A 24,285-nucleotide genomic window follows, 5' to 3' on the forward strand; every position below is an offset into this window, starting at 1 on the left:
AAATACAGGTGAATGGATGTCCGGTTACAGGATTGTTGGATTCCGGAAGCTTAGTGACCCTTGTGCGATCCACCTTGAGGGCTAAAGTAAAGGCCACAGGACGTACCGTGGGGGTGGTTTGCATACATGGGGACCGCCGAGACTATCCCACGGGGATTGTCACCATCACAGCACCTTGCGGTCAGGTGCAACATGAGGTGGGACTGCTTAACACTCTTCCTTATGACGTGATCCTAGGACGGGATCTGCCCTATTTTTGGACTTTATGGAAGGGAACCCCTAGATCCCCTCCGATATTGGTCAGTCCGGGGCCTGAGCCCTACAATCCTGAATCCGGGACACCTGCCGTAGGGGTCCCCATGATAGGGACAGAATGTGAACCCGATAGGTCGCCCCTAGAGGTATTGGCAGGAGAGGCTGAGACGGTCGAGCCCATCCCGGACTTGGAGGCATCCCCGGATGCGTTTGGGACAGCCCAACTCCAGGACCCTACGTTAATACATGCCCGGAATAGGGTGTTAGTAATTGACGGGGTGGCCCAGCTGCCCGGTGCCCAGGTAAGGTACCCCCATTTCGCTCTTAAACAGGATTTACTCTACCGGGTAGATGAAATACGGGGCGTGGGGGTGGAGCAGTTGGTGGTGCCCCAGCCGTATCGCCGGCGGGTCCTCGACTTGGCTCATAAACATCTGATGAGTGGCCACCTAGGGGTCAAGAAAACGCAGGAGCGAATATTGCAAAGGTTCTATTGGCCCGGGGTCTTTGGGGAGGTAAAACGGTTCTGCGAAACCTGCCCGGAGTGTCAGCTTACCGCACCACTGGTCCACTTTCGCAGTCCGTTGGTGCCGTTACCCATTATAGAAGTCCCTTTTGAACGGATAGGGATGGATCTGGTGGGGCCCCTCGTAAAGTCTGCTCGAGGGCACCAACACATCCTAGTGATCGTTGACTATGCCACCCGGTATCCAGAGGCGATACCTCTCAGACATACTGCGGCAAAGCTTATAGCTCGGGAGTTGTTTTCTGTGTTCTGCCGGGTGGGGTTGCCCAAGGAGATCCTTACGGATCAGGGGACCCCATTCATGTCTAAAGTGACCAAAGAACTATGCCGGCTACTCCAGATCAAGCAGTTGCGTACGTCTGTGTATCATCCTCAGACGGATGGGTTAGTAGAACGATTCAATAAAACCCTGAAAACCATGCTAAAAAGGGTGATCTCCAAAGACGGGAAGGACTGGGATATGATGCTTCCCTATTTGATGTTTGCCATCCGAGAGGTGCCACAGGCATCCACGGGGTTTTCGCCTTTTGAATTGTTATACGGGCGACATCCTCGGGGATTGTTGGACCTGGCAAAGGAAACATGGGAGCAAGAGCCCACCCCCCATAAAAGTGTGATTGAACACATTTTAGGAATGCAGAACCGCATAAGCGCGGTCATGCCAATTGTGAAGGAGCATTTACAGGAGGCTCAGGCCGCGCAAAGCGGCCGCTATAATAGACAAGCCACCGTGCGGACCTTTAAACCCGGGGATCGGGTGTTGGTATTAATCCCCACGGCGGAGAGTAAATTCCTGGCTCAGTGGCAAGGCCCCTACGAGATAAAGGAAAAAGTCGGGGTGGTCAACTATAAAGTATTGCAGCCCGGTAGGCGGAAACCTGAACAAATATACCATGTCAACCTATTAAAACCGTGGCAGGAACGGGAAAGCCTGATGGTTGAGTTTCCCCCATCTCCCTCCTCTTCGGGTCGTTCACTCCCGGCTTCAGCGACCTCCGGAGAGGACGAACCGGAAGTAAGGATCGGAGAAGCCCTCACCAAGCAACAGAGGCGAGAGGCCAGACGGCTGGTTCAGCAGAACCCCGATGTCTTCTCCGAGTTGCCGGGTAGGACCAGTCTGATACGACATGACATTGTCACCGAGCCCCACCTGAAGGTACGCCTGAAGTCATACCGCGTGCCGGAGGCTCGAAGACAAGCCATATCAGAAGAAGTGAAGACAATGCTACGCCTGGGGGTCATCGAAAAATCCCGGAGTGAATGGGCTAGTCCCATTGTCCTAATACCAAAACCCGATGGCTCCTTAAGGTTCTGCAATGACTTCCGGAGATTGAACGAAATATCCAAGTTCGATCTCTACCCCATGCCCCGGGTGGATGAGCTGATTGATAGGCTGGGACAGGCGCGATATTTCACCACGCTCGACCTGACCAAGGGGTACTGGCAGGTGCCACTGACGGAGTCCGCCAAGGAGAAAACCGCTTTTGTTACGCCGGAGGGTCTCTTCCACTATGTTGTCTTGCCTTTTGGGTTACATGGCGCTCCGGCCACGTTCCAGAGGTTGATGGACTTGGTGCTGGAACCCCACCAGGCGTATGCATCAGCGTACCTTGATGACATCATTATTTACAGCTCCGATTGGCAGACCCACTTGGAACAGGTACAAGCGGTGGTGGACGCGCTTCGAACAGCCGGATTGACAGCCAATCCCAAGAAATGTGCGTTGGGACTCACGGAAGCCCGCTACTTGGGCTACGTGATAGGCCAAGGAGTGATTAAGCCCCAAATTAACAAGGTTGAGGCGATCCAGAAGTGGCCTAGACCCCTGACCACGAAGCAGGTTAGGGCCTTCCTGGGTATCGTGGGGTACTACAGGAGGTTTGTCAAAGATTTTGCGGGACTATCAGCCCCCTTGACGGACCTTCTCAAAGGCAAGAAGTCCGTCATGGTGCGCTGGACTCCGCAGGCCGAGGACTCCTTCCGGGCCCTGAAGGGGGTCCTGTGCGGACAGCCCGTTCTCGTACACCCTGATTTCCGGAAGGAGTTCATAGTACAGACTGACGCCTCAGAGGTCGGCCTGGGGGCAGTGCTGTCTCTGGTGGTTCAGGGGGAGGAACACCCCGTCACCTTCTTAAGTAGGAAGCTCACCCCTCCCGAGCGGAATTATAGCGTAGTGGAGAAGGAGTGCCTGGCGATCAAGTGGGCCTTGGAGTCCCTACGCTATTACCTGCTGGGACGGCAGTTTCGCTTGGTGACGGATCACTCTCCACTGGTCTGGATGAGGTCCGCCAAGGAACGGAATGCCCGGGTTACCCGGTGGTTCCTTTCTCTGCAGAACTTCCGGTTTACGGTTGAACACCGGGCCGGTAGGTTGCAGGGCAACGCCGATGCCTTGTCCCGCGGCCCGTGTTTGCTGGCAGGAGTTCAACCCCGCTCGCTTGAACTGAGGGGGGGGGTATGTGAGACTGTGACCGGGGTTATCTATGACGGCCGGTATGTCTCGCCCCGGTTGTGCTCACTCCATGATAGAAAGTAAATCCACTCTAGGGTTAATGCTGTTTCCCTACAGGCTGAAGGAAGGGTTAAAGGGAAACAGGAACGAGGGGCAGGTGTGCCGGGTGTGAGGGAGTGATCACAACTCCCTGAGTCTCTGCTGGAGAGACATGTATATTGCTGTGGATTTTTGTTTGGACATTAAACACCGTGTGCTGTGAAACTTAATGCCTGGATCCCGTGTCTTCTGCTGCGCAGCCGACCGCGCTACCTCACATAGGCTATAGTGTGACTGAACAGCTCTGCAGACTCAACCATCTCTGTTACCCCATACTCTGCAGGGCGGGTAGAGACTTGAGACCTGGTAGAAAGCAAGTGCGATTGGGTTGTCAACTCAGTGGACTGGAGTCTTTGGGATGTTTAAGTAGAGGTGGAGGAGAAGCCACTTAATGGAGCACTTGAGATCCATTCAAGCATCTGCTGTTTTTGTGCCTCAAATGGCGTAAAAATGGCGTAGCAAAAATGGGGAGGTGGTGTACAATGCAGAGGTGGTATATCTTTCTTGTCAGCAGAGGAACTCTCACTTACTATCCCAGACAATGAAACTATGTCCCAAGGAACTGCCTGCACTTTTTGCACTTAAAATGGCGTAGCAAAAATGGAGAGGTGGTGTACAATGCAGAGGTGGTCTAGCTTTCTTGTCAGCAGAGGAACCCTCACTTAGTATCCCAGACAATGAAACTATGCCCCTAAAACTGGCTGCACTTTTTGCACTTAAAATGGTGTAGCAAAAATGGAGAGGTGGTGTACATTGCAGAGGTGGTCTAGCTTTCTTGTCAGCAGAGGAACCCTCACTTACTATTCTTGACAATGAAACTATGCCTGGCAAAAATCCACTTTGCTGTGTGTGTGTCTGTGATTGGCTAACAGCCTGGCCCACCCCACTGTAAGCGCGGTTAGGAAAAAAAAATGGCGATCGCCATTCTTTCAGCACTCAGCAGCACTGATCTAAACCTCGTCCCCCCCGCACACTATACGCTGAATTTTAATAATATCATTATTAACAGTGTCTGACAGTATTGCAGTGAAAAGCCAGCTAGTAACTAGCTACGCTTTTGGTGATCGAACTGATATCGAACGGTAACTCGAACGGCCGATCTTGAAGCAAATCATTCGAGTTAGTCGAACGACTCGAACACCGCCCAAAATCACTCGAATTTGAAATTGGAGAACGGTTCGAATCGAACATCGCTCATCTCTACTGCTGACCCATCCCACACGATGAATATGTCGTCCACATATCTGGCAAAGAATTTGATGTTTTTTATGTATGGGTTCTGCAATGAAAAAATGTATCGGCTTTCAAAAATGCCGAGGAAGATGTTGGCTAATGCACATGCAACAGGGGTAGCCATTGCGGTATTGCCGCATTGTAGGTACCACCTGTCCATGAACATAAATGCGTTTTTTGTTAGAATAAAAGTGAGAGCATCACACACAAAATCGCAAAAATCTGTCTTTTTCCCACAGTTTTGCAGAACTTCTCTTAAGGCCACGTCTCACTAAGCGACATCGCTGCTGAGTCACATTTTTTGTGACGCAACAGTGATCTTGCTAGCAATGTCGCTGTGTGTGACTTCTGTGGCGCCCCTGACCTGGTCAGGCACCACAGAGTACTGCACCCATGCTGGGACAGTGCTTCAAGGTAATTCCAAAAGGTCAGAATGAGGTGTGTACACACAGACACATAGCAACCAGGTCTCCCACACCTTGAGAGGGGACCCTTGGGTAGCCCTGAAGAGGTTTGCTTTCAATTCTCAGCAAGGGGTGTAGTGAGAAGCTGGAAGCTAGATGCAGTGGCAGTCAGAAAAGGAGGAGGAGCAAGCCAGTCTGGAGCAGTGTACAGAAGTTGCTGTAGGAGGCAGGCGTACAGCCACGCTAGCCAGACCCTGCATGTGTGGTAAGTGTTAGCGGGGGAGTACAGTGACCAGAAAGTCAGCCTGAAAGACACCTGAAGAGGGGCAGTCGAGTACGGGGATTGCTGGTGACTCAACACGCAGAGGGAACAGGTCCCTAGAGCCAGACATCGATTTACTGATCTGCTAAACCTGCCGGTGGGGGGACTAGAAGTTCCTCACCAAAGATACAGATCTTGAGCCTCAGCAGCAACAGGGGGACCCCTAAGGAGATAGGGCCCGAAGCCATCTCACCTGGTCCACGCTGCCGGCAAACGGGCCAGAAAGGGAAGAAGAGGCATTAGCGACTTTCCCTGGATAAATCCCACGATACTGCAAGTCAGGGGTTATCCGAAACAAAAGAAGTGCAAGGAAGGTGAGTTAACAGCTACCCTCAGAACGGCCTGCAGGAATTCCTGGTTCCACCAGGTATAATCTCAGCATCGCCCGGGTATCTCACCAACCAACTAAAAGTGAGTAAACAAGTTAAAAGACTTTCTGGACTGAGACTGAGTTCTTCTGCGACCTGTGGTTCCACACACACACACCCGAACCCCTGGGGCCAGCCTCACTCTCGGGAGGCCATAACACCAGACTGCAGACACCATCAGCCCTAGACGCTCGTTAAACTGCAGTGGTGGTCACCCTTCATCCTGATCGCAAAACCGAGAGTGGCGTCACGACTCCTATACAAGTGAACCTGACATACCTGTTGAAAGAAGGGTCCCTACAGAGAAGTCCCCACAGTGTCCCGCAGGTGACCGCTGCAGCACTGTGGTGGGCGACTCACATCCAGCAACGACCTGGGCCCTGCTGTGAGGTCGCCGGTCGTTGCTGAATGTCCTGGACCATTTTTTGGTCGCTGCTCTCCCGCTGTGAAGCACACATTGCTGTGTTTGACAGCGAGAGAGCAACGATCTGAATGTGCAGAGAGCAGGGAGCCGGCTTCTGCGGACGCTTGTAGCCAAAGTACACATTGGGTAACCAAGCAAAGGCTTTGCTTGGTTACCCGATATTTACCTTGGTTACCAGCGTCCGCAGCTTCTAGAAGCCGGCTCCCTGCTCCCTGCACACGTAGCCAAGGTACACATCGGGTAACTATAAGCAAAACGCTTTGCTTAGTAACCCGATGTGTTCTATGGTTACCAAGCCCAGCGTCATTACACAGGTCGCTGGTGGGTGGTGGCTGATCTCTGATCGCTGTGGAGATCTGCCTGTTTGACAGCTCACCAGTGACCATGTCGCGACGCTCCAGCGATCCCTGCCAGGTCAGATCGCTGGTGGTATCGCTGGAGCATTGCTTAGTGTGACAGTTCCTTTACTGCCTCAACACCCTGCATTTGTGGAATGCGGGTGTAGAGGCTTTCTACATCAATGGAGGCTAGATTGAAGCCATCCTGCCAGATTTTATCATTCAATAAATCAATGAAGTCACCACTATCTTTTACATACAATGGTATTTTTGTCAAAATAGGACGTAAAAGCCAGTCCACATAGTGGAACAGAGACCCGTGAGGGAGCCTATGCCCGAGACTATGGGATGGCCAGGTGTATTTTTTTCATTTTTGTGGAGTTTTGGAATAAAATACCAATGGGCCCTAATAGGAAAATTAGGAAATAATTTATCTGCTTGATTACGACTCCGAAGCCCTGATTCCACATGTCTATCCAGGAGGCGTTTTAATTGCCTCTTGAATTGAGAGGTGGGATCAGAAAGCAATGGTGTATATGTGTGATGCCCTGGCCTAGCCAGGTAGTCACAGACATAACACCACACACACCCCTTCCCTGGATGGTAACATCAGTCAAACAAAACCCTTGTTGCCTCCCTCCAGGGTCTGATGTCCACACCAGGTGGGGCGGAGCCAGGCGGTTGGCCCCACCCACCGAGGAGTTCACAGGCCTGGAGGCGGGAAAAGTGACAGTTTCAGTTTGGAGTTGAAAGTGAGAGGACAGAAACTGCTAGTGTTTGGGTAGGAGCCCAGGCACTGTCAGCAAGGTCGGCAGACGGTGGTGCCCGTCTGCAGGAGTTAGTGGATCTCTGCGGAACCGTAGGACCGGGGTCGGGCAGTGGCCCGCCGGTACCGAACTGGGGAGCGGAGTGAAGCGAAGCACAAAGGCAGGGCCATCGGACCCCAACTAGGCTTGGAGCCGCCGACAACGGTCAAATCCAAAAGTGACCGGAACCCAAGAGGTTTCCTAACAGCCAAGACCCGACAGAAGGCAACAGTCCACACCGTGAGGCTACACAGCCACCGCCACAGGCTAGAGATCCAAGGGCCAGCGCCTGCGGGCAAAACGGGCTCCTTTGGTACCTATACGCCGGGGAGCGGACTACCGTTGGGAAACCATCAGAGTCAACACATTCTACACAGGTGCAGGGAAAAACAGCCACCATCACCCTGTCCGGGGAGAGCAAAGACACTGCAGCCGGCTGCGGGACCCGTCCATCCAGCCATTTTGTTTACCAGAGACTCTGTGAATTTGTGCCTGAGTGAGTACCACAGTGCCAACCGGCACCGCACCGCGCTGCCCCTGCAACCCTGCGCCCCAGCCATCCAGTCTCCCCGTTCCACAACCGGGCCCCGGGATCACCAACCCCTACCCACGGAGGGGACAACATCCTAGCTGCTCCCTGCCATCGCTCCCGGGATCCCCATCACCAGCAGCGGTGGTGCCCATTATCACCACGACCCGTGGGCGGCATCACGAACTATCTCCCAAAACAAACCACCCCCTTTTCACTCGTGGGCAAGGAGCGCTGCTCGAGTCACCGGGTCCGGCCCACCGCTCGAGCCACCGAGCAGCAGCAGAAGTCCCCGGACCCGAGCGTAGCGAGCGCGTCCCCTCCGCCCACGACATATGTACTAACATCACTCAATTGTCTATTGGCTTCATTGATATAGTATTCACGTGAAAGGAGTACAACATTTCCGCCTTTGTCAGCTTTGCGGAATATGACTTCTTCCCAGCCACACATAATCTGAACTGCATTCAATCCTCCTCTGCTTAGATTTTTTGGTAGTTTTGGTAAATCAAAGCCTCTACCTTTAGAACCCGTTACTGAAATAGATCAATCAGATTCCCCTGAGTAACAGGAGGGCAAAAGTTAGACTTAACTCCTCTTGTGAAACAAGGGGAATCCGTCATTGTTGAACAGGCTACATTACCAATAGTATCATCAGTTAAACTCAACAGAAGTTCTGAGTCACGTTTAAGCTCCTCATCAAAAGCTTTATTGCACTGAAAATAGTAAGGATCCATAAAACAAGGTTTTTGTTCTTCCAAAATGGGTTGAATAAAAGATTTATTAGAATGGTAATATTTATGCAGATGGATTTTTCTGATTGCCTTCAATAAATCAACCCTAAATTCAACAAAGTCAAATACTTGCGGAATACAGAAATTTAGCCCCTTTGATAATACAGAATGCATATCATCCGACAATACGTGATTAGTTAAATTTACTACTGTGTCGACTTTAGCCTTATAGTTCAAAATAAGATTTACTTTCTCCATGAGACAAATTTTCTCTTCCGTTCCTGTGGTCCTATGCCTCCTCTCCTACAGCGCCTCCTAAAAGGGCAGAGGGTGGAAAAGTCGCACTGAGTAGAGGGAACAAAAGTAACCTCCTCTCAGCCACTTGACTCAGAGTCCGTTGTCCAGTATCCCTTATTAAAAGTACCCGGACGTTTAGATTATATATATGATTTTTTGTTGTACTTCTTAGAATTATCTTTTGTCCAAAAAAAACCTGTCCCATTTCATAATCCTTTATGTACCTCATAAATGTTTCTCTTTTTTATTTTTAATATCTGTTTAGATCAACATCAATTTTTTATCCAATTTCTGGATGAAATTTAGCCAGTATTCTTCTGTAACTCTAGCACGAGTTTCTTTCTTGAGAGAATCTAGTTCTAAACTTAAAGCATTATACTCTTTTTCATTTTGACTTCGTACAAGACGCCACAATTGCATTGAAAAGTCCAGTTGGATTTTTTCCCAGTCATGTATAAAATCCAAATCATCTTGAAAATGGGTTAAACTTTTAATAACTCTTAGGAGTACTTTGCCTGTTGCGACATCGCAACTGCAATATCGTCGGGGTCACATCGAAAGTGAAGCACATCCGGCGCCGGTAACAATGTCGCAACGTGTAAAGCCTAGGAGAGAAGATGAACGAGCGTGAAACAGTCCAAAATCGGTGATCTGTGTCACGTCATTCATTTCCATAATGTCGGTGAGTCCGCAGGTACGATGTTGTTTGTCGTTCCTGCAGCTCCACACATCACTGTGTGTGAAGCCGCAGGAGCGGCTATGCGGAAGGGAGAAGGTGGGCGGGATGTTTACATCTCGCTCATCTCCGCCCCTCCGCTTCTATTGGCCGCCTGCCGTGTGACGTCGCTATGACACCGCACGACCCGCCCCCTTAAGAAGGAGGCAGTTCGCCGGCCAGAGCGATGTCGCAGGGCAGGTAAGTGCGTGTGAAGCTGCCGTAGCGATAATGTTCGCTACGGCAGCTATCACACAATATCGCATGTGCGATGGGGGCGGGTACTATTGCACTCGGCATCGCTAGCATCGCTAGCATCGGCTAGCGATGTCGCAGCGTGCAAAGTACCCTTTAGTCCTCTAGGAACATGATCACTTTCCATATAAGAATGTAGAGTTTTTACAGTCCAAAATAACTGACTCTTTTTTAGAGAGGGTACTAATTTTGTATTCTAGTGCTTTTAAGCCCAGCACTTCTGTATCTCTTTTTTTCAAATTGCAATCAGAAAAAAAGGTTACCAACTCATTGGAACTGTCCATATTCTCCATAATTGCTCAAGTAAGAGTAATGAAACACATTCTCCTACGAACGCAGTGTGTGCAACAAGACCAAACAGGCAGTCCGCAATGAGCAACAAAAGAAGAGGAGAAAGGGTCTTGCACGACCGCGCCGTGCCTCATACAGGTGCCAGCAAGGAGTAGGTTAGTTCAAGTCATTCCAGGTGATGAACTGGCCGTGGCTGCTCGTTGATTAAAGAGGATTCCAATTTAATTGTTCTTTATTTAATTCAATGGTGCAGATAAAAAGCGTGAGGAGAGCTGGGTGCAGGTCCCCTCAGAATGACGGCTGTTTTGTGCCCAAAAGAACTTTTTGCAGGGTTGGACTGGGGTGTCTGGGGCCCACCAGGGGAATTGACTCCAGGGGCCCTCCCTACAGTTAAATATAAACGCCCATTAGCGTTATCCCTATTATTGTGGTGCTTTGACTGTAAAGCACAGGCGGCTCCTGCACATCTATATTCTGCACCATAACTGGGATGTACAATTACAGTAATGGGGTCTTTGGTGAAAACAAGTTATCACCGATCCACAGGTTCGGTTGGTGATAACTTATTGATCGGTGGAACCAGACCAGTGGAAACCGCACTGATCGGAATATTGGGGAACTCTTTGCAGTGGCAAGTGGGGTGTGTGACCGCAGCTCCATTCATCCTCTGTGGAGCAGCCAGATAAAAACAAACAGCGCTCGCAGCCACTGAGGGAATGAATGGGTCACGGGTCGAATCGGATATGAGCTCCAGTGTAATGGGGGATAAAAGTTGCACGATCGGTGCAAGTCCCAGCAATCACACCCCTACTGATGAATAAGTTATCACTTATCCTTAGGCCACGTTCACACGTTCAGTATTTGGTCAGTCTCTTCCATCAGTATTTGTAGCCAAAACCTGCAGTGGGTGATAAATGCAGCAGTGGTGCCTGTGTTTCTATTATACTTTTTCTCTGATTTTACCGCTCCTGGTTTTGGCTTCAAATACTCAGGTAAAAAGCTCACTGAATACTCAGTGTGTGCACGTGGCCTTAGAAAAGACCTGTTTTCACTGGAGAACCTCTGTAAGTGCATATTTACTGCAGTGTAATAGTCACAGGACAGGGAGGGATTAAATGTTTAAGTATTTAATTTCTATTGGAAATAATCTCCCCCTTATAGAGAGAAAATGTGACCTCCATACACAACACAATCCACTATAACAAAACCAAAAATACCACAATCAATGGAAAAATACCGCCACACCGTGACCAGACCACATATTACCACCAGTGACCAAATACAGCCACATACAAGGGAGAAATACCGCCAAACTGTGACCAGACTGCAAAGTGACCGAATAATACCACATACAAGGGAGAAATACCGAGACACTATGACCAGATAACATACTACAACACATAGTGATCAAAATCAACCACATACCAGAGTGTAATACGACCACACCATAATTAGACCACATAGTGACCAAATATTACCACATACAAGGGAGAAATATTGCAACACTATAACCACACCACATAATGACCGAATATAACTACATACAAGAGAGTAATACCTCCACACCATAATCAGACCACATAGTGACCGAATACAACCACATACAAGGGAGAAATACTGTGACACTATAACCAACACCACATAATGACCAAATAATACCACACATGAGACAAATATCAGCAGAACATGACTAGACGACATATTACTACCACACAAGGACATATAATGCTACAATAATGATAATGAATAAAAACTACAATGCTAATAACACTAATATTATCATCAGTGCCATTATACACAGGAGCTCTGTATATAGTGTATAGGTAATGCAGTGCTCACCAGTGACATTATATACAGGAGCTCTGTATACAGTGTACAGTATAGTGTGTGTGTTAATTTAATACACTGAATTACCAGTGACGTCTCTAGCTAAGGTTATTCATCTCTGCTTTTCCTCTTCATCCGGCGCTGACTGTCATCACTTCTTCTGTGGCGCCCCTGACCTGGTCAGGCACCACTGAGTACTGCACTCATGCTGAGTGAGTACAAGACAGGTAATCCATAAGGCTGACCGAGGAGTGGTTACACAGGCGCATAGTAAGCAGGTCTCCCACATTGACCTTTGAATGGACTCCTGGGGAATCCAGGAGGGGGCGGGCCCCAGGGGTAGGATTCAAATTTTTAACAACAGGTTCTCTGTAAACCCCGCCCATTTGAAAACCACACCCATTCTGTAACCACACCCATTTTTTAGACACACCCATTTTCACGCATTTTCCTCAACCAAAAAAAGTTGATTTAAAGTAAAATCTCTTTCCCCTTCTTCCCCTCCTCTACCGTCACTCTCGTGTCCAGCACCAGTTGTTCCAGTCACTGTCACTGTTATTGTATTAAACAATTTTTTTACAGTTTTTAAAAATTATTACTAAAGTAGCCCTGCTAAAATTGGAATGGGCGACCTTCCTCATACAGATCCCATCCCATGTGGCTCCTTTCCCCCAACAGATCCCATCCCATGCGGTATCTTGTTCCCTACAGATTCCATCCCATGTGGTCTCCCTCCCCCTGCAGATCCCATCCCATTATGGCCTCTTGCCCCAACAGATCCTATCCCATTATGGCCTCTTGTCCCAGCAGATCCCATCCCATTATGGCCTCTTTCCCCCTGCAGATCCCATCCCATTATGGCCCCTTTGCCCCTGCAGATCCCATCCCATTATGGCCCCTTTTCCCCTGCAGATACCATCCCATTATGGCCCCTTTCCCCCTGCAGATACCATCCCATTATGGCCCCTTTCCCCCTGCAGATACCATCCCATTATGGCCCCTTTCCCCCTGCAGATACCATCCCATTATGGCCCGTTTCTCCATGCAAATACCATCCTATTATGGCCTCCTCTCCCCATATAGCCACATAAAGTTCCCATCTTATGCAGCCCTTCTTCCCATATAGTTCCTATCTTATGCGGCCCCTCTCCCCATATAGTTCCCATCTTATGTGGCCCCTCTCCCTGCATCTTCGGCTCACTGAGCGCTTACCTGCTCCAAGCAGCGGTGGCCTCTCCTGTGTCTTCCGTCCTCCGCGGCACTCTGCACACTGACGCTGACAGACGGCAGAAGGAGGAGCTACCTCCTCACACTGCCGTGACCTGTCTGCAGCGTCATCGTGTCGCTGCACGCCGGGTCAGGGAGCAGACAGGCTGCACTGAACCCGGAAGTGCGGCGCGGAGGTACGGGATTCATTTGTGCTAGTGTCTTAAAGAGACACTAGCACAAATGAATACAGGGAACCGGATTGCCAGAGCTGTTTCTTGCCGATTCTGGGAACCAGCTGCTATTTTAACAACCGGTTCTCCAGAACCGGACAGAACCGGCTGAATCCCACCCCTGCGCAAGACCCCCGGGTCCGGAGACCCTTGAGCCACCACCCCGGAAGGCCCGGATCCGAGCAGCGCCGGCTGCTGGCACGGGGGCGGCACATTCCCCTGACAGCAAGTATTAATAAAAATTGGCTAACACTCAGACTGTGTTAGTTGCAGAAAGCCACTATCTAGGTGCTGTAAGATATGAAGCTCCCCAAAATATGCTAGGTGGATGCTAGGAAGGTACTGGCCTTCAGGCAGAAGTTGTTCCCCTGACAGCAAGTATTAATAAAAATTGGCTAACACTCAAACTGTGAATTGAGATGGTGGCTGACAGGCACTACACTACACCTGAACCCCTTGTTTTTACAATATTGGGACTTTTTTTGCAAGTTGTAATACCTATTGCTAGTATAACAGACACAAGGGATGTAGCAGTGCTGAGATTGTTGATAGTAGCAGATGTCAGGACAGCCTTAAATCTCTCCCTGCCTGTGAGTAAGCTGCCCCTATATCACACACTGCAGGAACAGACCGTATGCAGCACTAAGAGGATTTTTTTTGCAGCAGCAGTTCTATGATGTACACAGCTGCTAGCACACAGTGGACAGTGTCTTCAGCCCTTAAAAGGATTATTTTGGATTCTGCAGCAGGAACACTATGTCATAGAACGAACTGCACTGTCCCTATACCTGTTTGTATGATTTACACAGTCCCTAACAGCTAATGCTAAATAGTTTCAGCCCTTAGAAGGACTAGTAGAAAAACGCTGTACCGCACACAAAGCAGTCTCACTACACCGGCAGCTCAGGAATGAATGCGTGCAGACAAAATGGTGGCTGACTTATATTGCCCCTATGACGCTGGGCGGCCAAGCCAATCACAGTAACACCACAACAAAGATGGCTGCAGCGTTAAGGGGGCTTTACACGCTGCGACATCGCTAATGCGGAGTCGTTGGGGTCACGGAATATGTGACGCAAATCCGGCCGCATTAGCGATGTTGCTGCGTGTGACACCGATGAGCGATTTTGCATCGTTGCAAAAACATGCAAAATCGCTCATCGGTGACATGGGGGTCCATTCTCGATTATCGTTACTGCAGCAGTAACGATGTAGTTCGTCGCTCCTGCGGCAGCACACATCGCTATGTGTGACGCCGCAGGAACGAGGAACCTCTCCTTACCTGCCTCCCGGCCGCTATGAGGAAGGAAGGAGGTGGGCGGGATGTTCCGGCCACTCATCTACGCCCCTCCGCTTCTATTGGGCAGCCGCTCAGTGACGTCGCTGTGATGCCGCACGAACCGCCCCCTTAGAAAGGAGGCGGTTCGCCGGTCACAGCGACGTCGCCGGGCAGGTAAGTATGTGTGACGGGTCTGCGCGATGTTGTGTGGCACGGGCAGCAATTTGCCCCTGTCGCACAACAGATGGGGGCGGGTACCCACGCTAGCGATATCGGGACCGATATCGCAGCGTGTAAAGTAGCCTTTACTGTGAGGGCAAGCAACTTCAGATGTGTTCATTGGCTGGAAAATGGCGCCAGGAAGTCCAGAAACGAAAATGAAAGTACCGGAGCGAATGCCATATTAGTCGTCGGATAGCGGATACCTCGGATACCCTATTATCCGTCGGATACCGAATAGTGGCGAATACATTCGCTCATCCCTAATTGTTATATTTACATATTGTTAATGCAGTGCCTTTATGATCTGCTTCTTTGTTCTTTCTTGGTCATATATTCCAGGAGATTGTGCACCCTTACCTATTCTTATTATATGTATATTATTGGCTGTGCATTCCCACCCCCTCTTTTTGAATAGTTTGATCAAGTGTAAAGCAAGTAACATATACTGTACTTTTAATTTAACAATCTCCCATGAAGACCAGCCAAAAAAAACAAAGAAAATTAAACCTTAAAATTCTAATCTATGTGTAATTGGTATTTTCTTTACATAAATTGATCTGCTGTGTGATTTTCTTTTGTTAGCAGCATGTACATTTATATTGCAAAATAATATGTTGTTTTATTGTGGATCTTCTCCAAGTTCAATGGGGAAGTCAAAATATGCAATAAAGCTTTGGCTATATCGGAACAGCAAAATGGCAGTGACGGGTATTCAGTAGGCCCTAACAGGCTTGATTATTTATTGGTATTACACAATCGCATTGCAGGAGGAGATTGACCCCATGCCACTTAAATGATGCTGTCAGTGACTAACAACAACATTTAAGGGTTAAATGGCACCAATGATCCCTGACACTAGTCGCAGTGGTCAGTGGCAAGTGCTGGCTATACAACACAGGTGAAATGTGCCCAGGGTTGCCAACCATCCAGAAATTCAGACAGTCCATAAAAATAAGGCACCTTTTTTCCCTGTTGGCAAAAAAGTTTTAAGGCATCAGTGATTTTTTTGAAGCTGATAAAACTTGTACAGATTATTTAAACTGTAATTATCATCATTTTACTGTTTACAGTAAATGCAGATGATGTTTCCATACCAGATCTATGGGCTAGAGACATGTATCACTTATAAACATAATGATTTATTATGGTTTTCTAATGTGTCCGTAAAATATTTTTTGTTTATCTGTGATTTTTTGATAGACTATCCGGATAAAATAAGAATTAAAATTGGCAACCTTGAATGCATCATGTATGGAGCAGGTTCAGCTGAGACCACACCATACACTTAAGTCTGCTATTTGCCATGTTTTGTAGATGTCAAAAGGTGTTAAGGAACTGGATATTGTCGTTAAATTATAATTTATATTCAATATAGATTAAAACCCTTGATATTGGCATTATTTTACATTGAAGTTTGAATAACAATACTCATCTTTCTAATCATTAATTTACCTCCATAAAGTCTTTCCTCTGGATAGAGATCTGCAGGCTGGATATTCTACCTTTACCAAGTTGCGGATCCCAATTCTGTGAATAAATAGCAAACATAAGTATAAAAAGAAAACATAAAATAAACATAAAATAAACAAGCACACTGAAAAAACCCCCACATGTTCTGTCATCAGATTTTTCAATGCTAAACTAATACTACTGCTAGGCAGAATATGTACCGGAAATGCTGCTGATTTTCCGTTTCGATTTCTGATCGGAAAATCAGCAACATTTTTCAGTAGCAGTAAGTAGTTGAGAATTTAAAATTCTAACACACGTATGATTGACATCATCTTTGCAGAAATTGACCGCTGTATGGATATACTGTATATATTTCTAATCAGCAGACTGTTGAATTATGTTGCAGATTTCATTTATTTATTATTTTTAACTCCAAGTTCAAAGGGGTATTCAAAATGTACAATTACGTTTTTCTTTGGAGTTCATTGGTAAACCCATAGCAAAACCTGCAAGTCCAAAATAACAAAACGAATACTGAAAACAAACCGAATACTGGCCTCTTCTACAGATCTCTCCACTCTTAGCAGGATTTCCATGCTGGTCAGTGTGCATCTGTCTGTGAATTTCCCTGTGGATACTTGCGGATTTGCCATGGTTAGGGTTTATTGCAAATTCGCAATGTGGGAGCATGCACTTACAAACATTTAAAGGGAAATCTGTGACCTGGTTTTTATTACCTCATCTGAGAGCAGCATCCCATCATGTTGGGGCACAGACCCTGATTCCAGTGATGTATCACATACTGGGTTGCTTACTGTAGTTTTTATAAAATCACTGTTTTATTAGCCTACTGCCTGGTAGTCCAACCACATTCCCAGTACTGATTAGCACTGATTGTTCACTGTGCATAAAGGGTGCTTTACATGCTGCGACATCACTAACGATATATCGTCGGAGTCACATCGTTAGTGACGCACATCTGGCGCTGTTAGCAATATCGTTGTGTGTGACACCTAGGAGCGACGATCAACGATCACAAAAACGTCAAAAATCGTTGATCGTTGACACGTCGCTCCTTTTCATAATATCGTTGGTGGTGCATGCCGCTGGTTGTTCGTCATTCCTGCGGCATCACACATCGCTATGTGTGGCACCGCAGGAAGGACGAACATCTCCTTACCTGCGTCCACCGGCAATGAGGAAGGAAGGAGGTGGGCGGGATAATCCGCCCGCTCATCTCCGCCCCTCCTCTGCTATTGGGCAGCCGCTTCGTGACGCCGCTGTGACATCACTGTGATGCCGAACGCACTTCCCCCTTGAAGAGGGATTGTTCAGTAGCAACAGCGACGTCGCTAAGCAGGTATGTGCGTGTGACGCTGCCATAGCGATATTGTTCGCTACGGCAGCGATCACCACATATCGCAAGAATGACAGGGGCGGGTGCTATTGCTCGCGACATCGCTGGCGATGTCGCAGCGTCTAAATCACCCTTAAGACTAAGGGGCACTTTGCACACTGCGACATCGCAGGTGCGATGTCGGTGGGGTCAAATTGAAAATGACGCACTTCCGGCATCGCATGCGACATCGCAGTGTGTAAAGGCTGGATGATACGATTAACGAGCGCAAAAGCGTCGTAATTGTATCATCGGTGCAGCGTCGGCGTAATCCATGATTACGCTGACGCGACGGTCCGATGTTGTTCCTCGCTCCTGCGGCAGCATACATCGCTGTGTGTGAAGTCGCAGGAGCGAGGAACGTCTCCTACCGGCCTCACTGCGGCTTCCGTAGGATATGCGGAAGGAAGGAGGTGGGCAGGATGTTTACATCCTGCTCATCTCCGCCCCTCCGCTCTGATTGGCCGCCTGCCGTGTGACGTCGCAGTGACGCCGCACGACCCGCCCCCTTAACAAGGAGGCGGGTCGCCGGCCACAAGGACGTCGCACGGCAGGTGAGTGTGTGTGTGAAGCTGGCGTAGCGATAACTTTCGCTACGCCAGCTATCACCACATATCGCTGCTGCGACGGGGGCGGGCACTATCGCACTCGGCATCGCAGCATCGGCCTGCGATGTCTTAGTGTGCAAAGCCCGCCTAAAGCTGACAACCAATGGTTCAAAATGCATAGAGCTGGTAGATCTGCAACAGGTAATACTGTCTTTAATCAAAACTACAGAAAGCAGCCTAGTGTCAAATCTGTGTTTGAATATGCTGCTGGAACTCTGAAATGGTTGTTAGGAGGCGATGTAATGACACTGATTGGTGAGACCATTTTACTTCTGTTTTAACTTGTGTTTTGGTGCAGTGAGCTGATAGGTAATTAACTCACTACTGAGAGCCATTGGCGGGGTTCCCTACTATGTCAATCCAGAAAGAAAGAAATGCCAACTCTGCACTATCCTTACTGAAAATGTCTTTACTCACCATTCATGTTCATAATACTGTGTGCCTCATGTGGATCCAGTGGTGCTCTGCTGCTAAATCTCAGCAGCAGGTGATACAGAGTGATTCAAAGTAGCAGAAGTCAGCAGCATTCACTCTACATAAAAAACAGATCCTTTATTAAATCTTCATAAAAACAATTGCCACACTGGACTAGCGGGTGGGGGGTTGATTGTAGGGAGGATGAACATGTGGATGAATTGAGACAACAGCTGTTTCACACTTCTTTGCGCACCTATAGGCCTCAGGATCTGGAAAAGCGCACAGAAGCGCAAAATGGCCGTCGTCTCAATTCATACACCTGTTCATCCTTCTCTCCTCCCACCCGCAAGCGCAGTGTGTCAACTGTTTTTATAAAGATTTAATAAAGTATCTGTTTTATACTTACGGCGAGGGCCGCTGACTTCTGCTTCTTGCGGTTCCCTTCTATATAAACCCCAGCAGACTGACTCCAGCTGCCAGTTATTGGGCTGCTTTCACACATCAGTTTTTTAGCATCAGGCACAATCCGGCGAAAAATGGATAAAACGGATCCAGCGCCGGATCCATTTTTCCCCATAGTCATGTGTTAGAGCTGGACCGTGCATGGTGTTGCGTTTCATCCGGCGTGTGCCGGATCCGGCAAAATGTGTTTGTGCGGCCGCCGGACAGGACTCATCATGTATGGCCTCTTTCACACATCACTTTTTGACATTATGCGCAATCCAGCGTTTTTTGGAAAAAAATCCGGCGCTGTGTTCGTTTTTCCCTCATAGTGTGATGTTTAAGCCGGATTGTGCCACATGAGCTAGCGTTTTGATCCGGCTTGCGCCGGATCCGGTGAAATGTGTATGTGCGGCCGCCATAAGGATCGCTGCATGCTACGTTTTTTGTGTCCGGCAAAAAAAAATGAATTGTGTCAGATCTGGCGTTGTCCATTTTTTTTACAATTGCTCTGGAAAACCTTTTTTGAGGCCGTGATACACAGGTATTCAATTTGTAGCTATTTTTTGGTTACTAAGCCTCTGGCATAATATACAAACACCTTTCTTTTTTTTTTTGGCGGCCACAGACTGTCACACGGCTGGCCTTTCATTACGATCATTCCAGAGCTATGCAACTATAGATTTTGGATGGGATAGATATGCAGGTTATTGGAGTCCCTATATAGGTTTAGGGCATACATAGCATGTACTATTTTTCTACATGATATCCCTTTTTACCTCTTTACTTGATCCATGGAGTTAACAGTGTATCATGTTCATGTCTGATTTTAAATTATTTTAATTATGTATGTGTTTTTTGCCACTTTGATTAAATATCTATATATATAATTGCCTTATTCTGTCTGTCTGTCTGTCTTGCTCCAAAATGACGTCATTACAATGACAACCGTCGCATTGGCCGCTCGCTCGGCCTGGCCCTGCCCCTGCATGCATTGGCTACTTGGCTCGGCCCGGGCCCCGCCCCCCGCACGCATTGGTCACTCGGCTTGGCCTGGCCACGTCCCCCGCACACTTTGCCTGCTTGGCCACACCTCACCACCCCCGGCACACTTTACCCGCTCAGCCATGCCCCCCCGCACACTTTGCCTGCTTGGCCACACCTCACCACCCCCGGCACACTTTACCCGCTCGGCCATGCCCCTCGCACACTTTGCCCGCTCGGCCACACTCCCTCCCCTGCACACTTTGCCTGCTCTGCCACGCCCCCCGCACACATTAGGCACCTATACACCTGCCCCCAGGACTACTCCACCTATTAGACACCTCCCCCCCAGAACTACTCCACCTATTAGACACCTTCCCCCCAGGACTACTCATCCTATTATACTCCTCTCCCCCCAGGACTACTCATCCTATTATACTCCTCACCTCCAGGACTACTCCTCCTAATATACATCTCTCCCCCCAGGACTACTCCTCCTATTAGACTCCTCTCCTCAAGGACTACTCCTCCTATTAGACTCCTCTCCTCCCAGGACTACTCCTCCTATTATACTCCTCCCCCCAGGACTACTCCTCCTATTAGACTCCTCCCCCAGGACTACTCCTCCTATTAGACTCCTCCCCCCAGGACTACTCCTACTATTAGACTCCTCTCCCCCCAGGACTACTCCTCCTATTAGACTCCTTCCCTCCCAGGACTACTCCTCCTATTATCCTCCTCTCCCCCCAGGACTACTCCTCCTATTATTCTTCTCTCCCCCCAGGACTACTCCTCCTATTATACTCCTTACCTCCAGGACTACTCCTCCTATTATACTCCTCTCCCCCCAAGACTACTCCTCCTATTATACTCCTCTCCCCCCAGGACTACTACTCCTATTATACTCCTCTCTCCCCAGGACTACTCCTCCTATTAGACTCCTCTCCCCCAGGACTACTCCTCCTATTAGACTACTCTCCCTCTAGGACTACTCCTCCTATTATCCTCCTCTCCCCCCAGGATTACTCCTCCTATTATACTCCTTACCTCCAGGATTACTCCTCCCATTATACTCCTTACCTCCAGGACTACTACTCTTATTATACTCCTCTCCCCCAGGACTACTCCTCCTATTATACTCCTCTCCCCCCAGGATTACTCCTCCTATTATACTCCTCTCCCATCAAGACTACTCCTTCTATTATCCTCCTCTCTCCCCAGGACTACTCCTCCTATTATACTCCTTACCTCCAGGACTACTCCTCCTATTATACTCCTCTCCCCCCAGGACTACTCCTCCTATTATACTCCTCTCCCCCCAGGACTACTACTCCTATTATACTCCTCTCTCCCCAGGACTACTCCTCCAACACACACACACTGCACAAAACATACCTCCCCCCAAAACATACACACGCACCCCACACAAACCACGCAACACACACAGCACCATATACACACAACGCTGCAGACACACAGCGCTCCACAAATTACTCAACACACAAACAACACTGCTCTCACCCCCCCACACCCAGACAACACCCAGAACATTTACAGCGCCCTACACAAACACTTGGTAACTACACACAACAACATCTATATCTATATCTATATCTATATATATATATATATTTAACAAAAATCATACATTAACTACACAATAAATTCTAGAATACCCGATGCGTTAGAATCGGGCCACCCTCTAGTCATATATATTTGCACTATTCAAGGTCCGCCCTAGATATCATTAATTATTAGTAAGCCTGGTGCCTGATACGTATCTTTTTTGCTGTTAAAGGTTCTATGGGTCCGCTCCCATGAGCGATTTTGTTTCTTAGCTCTAATGGGACCGAGAAAACAATTGCAGCATGCTGCAGGTGGAATGCGATCCTGTTTCACTCGCGCCCATTCAAGTCTATGGAGGTGAGAGAATCATCGAATTGCTCTCGCATTACAGTGGAGTGCAATGCGATTCTCGCATCAGACGGCAACGGAGGAGATGGGGAAATAAATCCCTCCCTCTCCTCCACAGTGCTGGCCCTCCACTCCGCAGCTGTGGTCTAATCGCAGGATCGGACCACAGTCGCATGACACTCAGCTCCCGCTGTGCTGCAAGCCTGAGCAGAGTGTCATGCGACCACTCGCACTATTCCCGGTGTGGCCTCAGCCTAACTGCCCGAATTAGTGATATGCAGACCCGGATCGCACAAGCTCAAAAGTACCTGAGCACCAACCCCAGGCCCAGACATCTCAGTGAACTCTAGGTAATGTGCCGGGGTCGGCAACTCAGGTAATTAATAAAAAGAAAAGAAAAATAAAGAAAAAGAGGGGAAAGCAGGCGTGTTACACTTACTGAATCACCCGTGCGGCTGTACACTGCTTCCAGGCTGCTCACACTACTTCTGGGTCAGCTCATTACCCTCATGCATAAGCACTGCTTTCCCCGCCCACTGGCAGTCCAAGCATCTCTGATTAGTTGCACTCAGACTGTGTGACATCGTGTCTGACTGCTTTCAATCAGAGACACTTTCTGTGCGTGTCCCTATATTGGTGTAAAAATAAATAAATGAATAAATAAATTAGAATAGAGTCCACCCATATTACCCATAATGTGCAAATTTCCTCACTGTGGGATGAATAAAGTTTTATCTTATCTTATTATGATACCGAGCAAAGATAAAGCATATGGCTACAGGATGCAGCCCCCAGCCATCTGCTTATCTTGGCAGTATATCAAAAGAAGAGGGACGGCATATGGCTTTTTTTTATTAAAAAAAAATATTTAAATAAATAATTTAACCCCTTAAGCCACCGGGCGTTTTGCGTTTTTCCATTTTTTTCCCTCTCTTTCTTCCGAGAGCCGTAACTTTTCTATTTTTCTGTCAATCTTTCCATATAAGGGTTTGTTTTTTGCAGGACGAGTTGTAGTTTTAAATGAAACCATAAGTTTTACCATATAGTGTACTGAAAAATAGCAAAACAATTTAAAGTATGGAAAAACTGCAAAAAAAAGTGTGATCACACAATAGTTTTTGGGATATTTTATTCACCAGGTTCACTATATGGAAAAAGTGATTTATCATTGTGATGCCTGAGGTCGGTGCGAGTTTGTAGATACCAAACATGAATAGGTTTACTTGTATCTAAAGCCTGCTTTACACGGTACGATTACACATACGATATCGTATGCGATCGTACCCGCCCCCATCGTATGTGCGGCACGTTCAATCTGTTGAACGTGTCGCACAAACGATTATTTACTGTCACACGTACTTACCCTTCCATACGACCTCGATGTGGGCGGCGAACGTCCACTTCATGGAGTAGGAGGGACGTTCGGCGTCACAGCGACGTCACGCGGCAGCCGGCCAATAGAAGTGGAGGGGTGGAGATGAGCGGGACGTAAACATCCCGCCCACCTCCTTCCTTCCGCATTGCCGGCGGGAGCCGCGGGACACAGGTAAGATCTGTTCATCGTTCGCAGGGTGTCACACACAGCGATGTGTGCTACCTCGGGAACATTGAACAACCTCACGTTCAATTTTTAGGAATTAAACGACGTGCGTGCGATAAACGTTTTTTCGTTCAATCGTAATCGCACGTAGGTTTTACACGCTACAATCTTACTTACGATGCCGGATGTGCGTCACTTACGACGTGACCCCGCCGACACATCCTAAGATTTATTGTAGCATGTAAAGCCCGCTTAAGAAGTTAAAAAAATTCACAAACCCACAGCGTTCTCACTTTTTTTAGATCTGGGGCTCAGTGATTGTTTATTTTTTGCATCCTGAGCTGGTGTTTTTAACGGTACCATTTTTGCGCAGATGCTACGTTTTGATCACCTGTTATTGCATTTTGCGCAAAATTTGCGGCGACCAAAAAAATGTAATTTTGGCGTTTGGAATTTTTTTGCTGCTATGCCATTTACCAATCAGATTAGTTGATTTTATATTTTAATAGATCGGGCACTTATGAACGCGGCGATACAAAATATGTGTATATTTTTTATTTTTTTAAGCCTTTAATTTGCAATGGGGCGAAAGGGGGGTGATTTGAACTAGGTTTTTTTATTTTTTTTAAAAAAATGTTAATTTTTTTTTTTTATTTTACCAGTCCCACTAGGGGACTATAACGATCAGCAATCTAATCGCTCTGCCATATCTCCAGAT

At 48.0% G+C, this 24,285-nt stretch overlaps 1 protein-coding gene across 5 annotated transcripts in view; it reads right to left on the reverse strand.

Annotated features, from left to right (window-relative positions):
- TNRC18 (trinucleotide repeat containing 18) overlaps positions 1-24,285 on the reverse strand; it is a 1,341,710-nt gene that overhangs the window by 82,349 nt on the left and 1,235,076 nt on the right. For all 5 annotated transcript variants that reach the window (XM_075317830.1, XM_075317829.1, XM_075317828.1 and 2 more), the window contains one exon: positions 16,268-16,342. In XM_075317830.1, coding sequence (XP_075173945.1) covers positions 16,268-16,342 — 75 coding nt within the window. The remainder of the gene's footprint in view (positions 1-16,267; positions 16,343-24,285) is intronic.

Source organism: Anomaloglossus baeobatrachus, chromosome 7 (assembly GCF_048569485.1).
Source record: "Anomaloglossus baeobatrachus isolate aAnoBae1 chromosome 7, aAnoBae1.hap1, whole genome shotgun sequence".
NCBI lineage: Eukaryota > Metazoa > Chordata > Amphibia > Anura > Aromobatidae > Anomaloglossus > Anomaloglossus baeobatrachus.